The sequence below is a fragment of the Poecilia reticulata genome, linkage group LG4 (genome assembly GCF_000633615.1).
Source record: "Poecilia reticulata strain Guanapo linkage group LG4, Guppy_female_1.0+MT, whole genome shotgun sequence".
Taxonomy (NCBI): Eukaryota; Metazoa; Chordata; class Actinopteri; order Cyprinodontiformes; family Poeciliidae; genus Poecilia; species Poecilia reticulata.
In genome coordinates, this window is record NC_024334.1 from 12,403,764 (window position 1) to 12,409,763 (window position 6,000).

The 6,000-nt window shown below is 39.2% G+C and overlaps 1 protein-coding gene across 2 annotated transcripts in view; it reads right to left on the reverse strand.

The window, feature by feature from the left end:
* dennd1b (DENN/MADD domain containing 1B) overlaps nucleotides 1-2,929 on the reverse strand; it is a 139,229-nt gene extending 136,300 nt beyond the window's left edge. Inside the window, exons 1-2 of one of the 2 annotated variants that reach the window (XM_008406565.2) lie at nucleotides 2,538-2,929; nucleotides 462-526 (exon numbers count right to left, since the gene is read on the reverse strand). In XM_008406565.2, the coding sequence (XP_008404787.1) occupies nucleotides 462-526; nucleotides 2,538-2,554 (82 nt within the window). In that variant the 5' untranslated portion in view covers nucleotides 2,555-2,929. The remainder of the gene's footprint in view (nucleotides 1-461; nucleotides 527-2,537) is intronic. The other variant, XM_008406566.2, reaches the window with a different exon arrangement.
* Nucleotides 2,930-6,000: the final 3,071 nt, after the last annotated feature.

The following is a 6,000-nucleotide window of genomic DNA, read 5'->3' on the forward strand; positions in this document are numbered from 1 at the left end:
AGTAGCTGATTTACACAAAAAAAGAAAAAAAAACAGCAACTATAAACTGTGGCCATTGAGGTTGTGCTAACACACTTAGCACTGACAGAATCAATGCTAAGTTTGAGCCAATATCTGCTACATTAGCTCAAGTTATTCCTGAACATTTTGTTCATATGAATGGCAATCAAACTGGAAAAATACCACTTTTTATTTTTAACAGCCCACTACAGCATCTTTAAAATGATAAATGATTAGGATAGTTTTTTGTGTGAGAACCAAGAAACTGTGTTGTTTTTATTTAACGGTTATAATATTAATGGAAAGCTCGTGGTAATTAAACTTTCAAATAATTAAAAGTGCATATATATTTCAGCTGTAGCTCTATGGATAAAAAGCTTCATAAACTTTCAGCACATGCACACAGCAAGGAGACGACACACAATCCAAATATTATGAATGGAAATATTGACATCACCTACCCTCATTTTCAGACGATGGGCACGCCACTTGTACTACCAGATCGAATGTTCTTTCTGGGTTCTCCCTGCAAAGAATTAAACGGTTCATTAAAAGAAAAATAAATTAATTTTAACTTTGCATTCAGCATTTAAAAAAAAAAAAACCACAACTGTGGTGATGCTGGAATGCATTAGGCTGCCTGTGTACTTCTATTTAGAGTACTTCTATTTAGAGAGAAAAAGGCTTTATCTGTCCTACTTTACCAGAGCAGAGAATGTCAATACTGGCAGCAGTTCAGTCACACAAGCACAGCTCAATAAATTAGAAGTTAATTTTCAATTATTTCAATTCAAAAAGTGACTTCACAGTTGTCCAGGAGACATGAATTAGCCATAAAAGGCTATTGCTGTAAAGCTGGCTATTCATACACTGCTATATCCAACAGTATTATAGAAAATTTAGTGGAAGGGAAAAACTGGTGGGAAAAGTGCATAAACGAGACTGTGGCTGGAGTCACTGTTTCTAGAACCACCAAGTGTTAACCTCCACTGCCTACACTGTGTAAAGGTATTACTCTGCTTTGAGAAAACCATGTATAGGGGTCAATGGTGGGGGTCAGCAACCTTTTCATTTCAAAGAGCCACTTTATGCCCTGAAAATTTAACTAGAGCTATAAAAAAATAAATGAGATTTTATTTTGGAAGCTGGGTGAAAATAGCTCAGAGGTCGAACAGAAGCCCCATATACAGTCCTCAATGCAGGTGTTCGCCGGTTCGATTCCCGCCTCCAGGCCGTTCATGCCATGTCTTCCTGTTCTCTCTCTGCCCTTCTTCCTGTCCAGCTACTAATGAATAAAGGCCACTAGTGCCACAAAAACTTAAATTATATATTTATTTCTGTTTTCAGTTAGAACAAAATGAATCATCTATTTTTGTCAAAGGAAAAAAATATTTAGTGAATAAAGCCAGCTTTCAATAAATAAGCAAAAAGAAAAGGAAGAAAGATATCCAGCCCACTCAACAATATAAAAACATAGTTTGCATGGAGGAGCTGCTAAGCCACCCATCCTTATTGCTTTTAAAGCTAAAAATATGTTTGGTTTTTAAGAGCCCAGTGTGACTCTGGAGCTGCAAATTGTTGCCACAGCAGCACAACAGGCTGATCATCTCCTTGCAGTGCTGCACTGAAGCAGTAATTCATGCAAAAAGAGCCATGTCTAACTGTTAAGTGCGTATTATGTGCAATAAAGAGCATATGTGTCAAACTCGAGGCTTGGGGGCCAAATCCGGCCCGCCATAGCTTATTACGTGGCCCTCTAGACTCTGAAGAGTCACAGAAATAGGACTTTAAGATAAGAGCTTTGTGCTTAAATATTATTATATCAATCAAATCAAAGCAGTTTTTATCTGCAAACTTCCAAATTACATCAATGTGAAAAGATTTTCAATATTTATTTTTAAGCAGTTTATTCATGGGTAGTTTTATCAATACATTCAAAACCAGCCTTTCGAAGACATTCTTGGTAAGACCCAAAATGGAAATAAGTTTGACATCCCTGATATAGAGGAACACTTTATTTTTTAATTCATATAATGTAAGATAAAAATTTTTTTAAATATAATTAAGTGAAATACATTACTCTGTGATAACGTAAAACTTTTTGAATTAAATTAGCCAAATAAGTTAACTTTTCGACGTTATTTTGAAATTAAAACGTATCGAGTGAGAGCTGGTTATCTAAGAGAAGTTCTCTAATTTCACCATTATCTGGATCTTGCTCGTGTTTCCTATTTGAATCCGCCTGCTGTCAGAGCAGCTAACTGGTGGTCAGCTAGTAGAGAGCCACAGACTGACCCACATGCWGTCTGGGCCAGCTGGCCCGGCCGTTAAATCCGCGGCTGGAGATGGCTCGAATTACGCCGAACATTCCTCCGCATTTCTCCCGCAGCTCCGAGTCAACGCTACGTGCCTGCCTTGCCYTGCCTTGCCTTGCCTTGCCTGCCTCAACCGCCGCACATTAGCCGTTAGCTTGGCAGTTTGAATGGTGGTAGAGGGGAGAACACAGAGAAATGAAAAAAGAAACTCCGGGGTCTTACTTTATCCTGCTGTCCATGGTTTAGTTACAACATCGCGACAGCTCCGTGCTGTCGGCGGCTCTGCTCTGCGCTGCTCTGAGAATATGTTGTTGTTTTTTTCCTCTTCCACCTCGTCCTTCTCTCCAGCGTACCCCCTTTCTCTTTTCTCCTCTGTCCTTATTTTCTGGTAGCGGTCAAAGGCAGCCGCGACCACATGTTTGAAGGTGGGAGCGAAGCAACGGCGTGTCGCGTCTGTTCCTGCCGTGTATGTGGCCTAATTCCCCAGTTCAGCTCAGAAGCGCCGGGGCTGTTTCCCACAACAAACACCACTCCAGGAAGTGCTGTCAAAGACCCGGTGACGTCGGCACGTCAGATGAGCACCTTGCTGCCCGCGAGCGTCCTGCTTCCACTGTGGATGAGTAACAGGGAGGATGATGAGGATGATGATGCAGCAGCAGACCTGARCCATGTGATTCATGCCTCTTATAAAAAGGGGCTTCCCTATGACACTAATATTAGCTCAATAATATTGTAGCCCTCAGCGCTGGCTCCTACAGGAGCGGTGCAGGTGCTGCTATGTACAGCAAAGTTGTATTTATCTTTTTTGTCTTAWTAATCTGTTATATTTTACACACATTTTCTTACATAATTCAGTTTATATATTATTAAATTATTGCATAGAAATAGCATTTACTGTCTCATACTGGGGAAATTCAGGTGTAACAGCAGCATGAGATATAGGCCTATATAGAGGTTCACAAAAAGTTCCAAAAGTCTTAAAAGATATATATAAAAAAACAATCTTAACATAATAATAATAATAATAATAATAATAATAATAATAATAATAATATACTGTACAAGATTATGACATAAAAATATTGTTCAATTATTAGAATATCATTGTGATCGTGTCACTACTTTCAGAATTTAACAAGCTCAAGCAGTTAAATATTTGCAATAATAAAATTAGTTTTTAAAATCATTATACGTCCATATCCTCAGGAATGATATACGTGTGCCTTGCAACAAGAAGGTTCTGGGTTCGAATCCTGGGTTGGTGTCGTTCTGCATGGAGTTTACAAGCATGGGACCATCCATCATGCTGGTGTCTACCTTCAGCAGTCGTTTAGTGAGGGGACCGGTTCATCACATGCATTCACACACTAAACCTATGTGCAATTTAGAGAGACCAGTTAACGCAACAGCCATGTTTTTGAACTGTTAGAGGAAGCTGGAGTACCCAGAAAGAATCAATGCATACACAGAGAGGAGATGYAGACTCCATGCAGAAAGAACCCCAGGACCTTCTTGCTGCAAGGTAACAGTGCCATACATTCACTGGGCAGATTTTTCCGAAATAAGCAAACCAGTTCAGCTCCTTGTCAACCCAAACTGTAAATCAATGGAAGCGCTTCAGTGACTTTAAGCATCGAGATATGAARAGTCCAGATCTGTTGTTTGAAATTCAGACTGAACATGACAGACAGGCTCCTCAGAGAACAAACCTCTAATCTACTGGGATTTTCATGCACAGCTCATTCAATTCAGTTTATTTATCCAATGCCAATTCACAGCATGTGTTATCTCAAGGCACTTTGCAAAAAAAAGATCAGCTCAGTCCAATCATACATACATTCAAATTGATCCTGATAGTCARAAAATGGAGTAAAATCATTTCACTATTCAAATTGATTTAAAATGTCTTCAATTTAAGGAAACCCAGCAGAATGCATCCAGTCACTGACTCACAGTGTTCTCTCTTTTTGGATAAGCACGTAGTGACAGTGGACAGTCAGTTGCATTTTGTCGTTGACTTTACTGCAATCCCTCATCCTGAGCATGCATGTAGCAAAATCAAACTCCACCTTTAACAGGAAAACCACCTCTTGGGTTTAAGGAGAATGGTYTGAAAAAGAGGAACTATGCAGTGAGCAGCTGTTAACCTCTTGTTTAAAATCAAGGTATGAAGAATACCCCCTCTAGCTGCCTCTAAATGCACAACATGTTGAACCTGAAGCAGAARAAAACACTGGGTGCCTCTCCTGTYGGTAAGGAAAYGGGGCTACAATGCCCTCAGACTTACTAAAATCTGACAGGTTGGAAAAATGTTGCCCTGTCCAATGAGTCTTSAATTCATCAGCATCATTCCACTGTCACAGGTTGTCAGATCACCACTGGGAGGTGGTGAATTGGGAGATTAGCATCGCAACTGGCAAACCTGGAGCAACTCTGAGTAACGTTCATGGCATCTGAATGGATCTATGTGGCAAAGAATTCAAGTATTAATACAATGAAAATAATGTTTATTGATGGAGAATATATGTCATAATTGATCAATGCAATGAATCTTATTTATAATCTTATTTCTAATGTTATCTATGCATTTCCTACACATTTCCACATTTTGCAAGAAGACATCACCAGGAGGTTAAGCTTTACATTTTCTGAAACCCACAAAAGACACATCCACCACTCTAACCATTTTAATTTCTTACTTTTTATRYACAAATCTAAAAGACATTCATCTATGTAACATGCTTGCCTTCTTTGATSGTCCTCCCATGACTCCTGGACACCAAACTTCCAGGGGCTCAGCAGGTTACRCACATATGAAATCATTAAGATGTTTGAAAACAGGAATGTRTGACTATTGAGTTGGTAGATATGTTGTAGAATATTAGATGATTTTAAAAAAAGATCATGGTTTATGTTTTGGTGTGCCAAGATTATCAGTGGCCATACGTTACAAACACTCATTTCCTTCAGTCAGTGGGCCAGAGGCCAACACAGAAACACACAGGACAAACAACCATCCACCCACACACACACGCACACACTCACTTTCAGACGGTTCGGAGTGGCCCATTAACCTGACATGCAAGTTTTGGGATGATGGGAAGAAGCCCGAGTAACCAGAAAGAAAGAAAAAAAAAACACAGATGCACTCAGAGAAAATGCAAGCTCCACAAAGAATCCAGGGCATTCTTGCTGCTAGGCAACAGATCCAACAGCATGTCCACCACAATTTGATGCCAGTGTAATGATGTTTACATTGTAATAATCATGGACAGAGAGTCTCAAACTTCCCAGCTTCCACCCAAAGTTTGGCTGGTGCTGAAATGGACAAACATACAAAAACACAAACATAAGAAGTACGGTCAATAAATTCCTTTTATCAATTATGGCAATGAGAATGGATTAAAAAAATTCAAGGCCGATCCAGTTGGTATATCACAATGGGCCCCTAAAACCTGAATGTTAGAGGTTGTTGTTCTAAAAGTTTTTTAATTTTCTGTCTGAAAAAGCATTATTATTATCCCGAACCTGCACTTGGTTTCCTATTTCAGTGGCGTATAAAATATCTGTACTCTGACTGCTCTTCTTCTTAAGGTCCATGAGATCAAATAGAAGTACAAATGCTCTATTGCTTCAACTTAATAAATCCTGTGCAGTCATATTAAAATGCAAACCAGTGCCATTA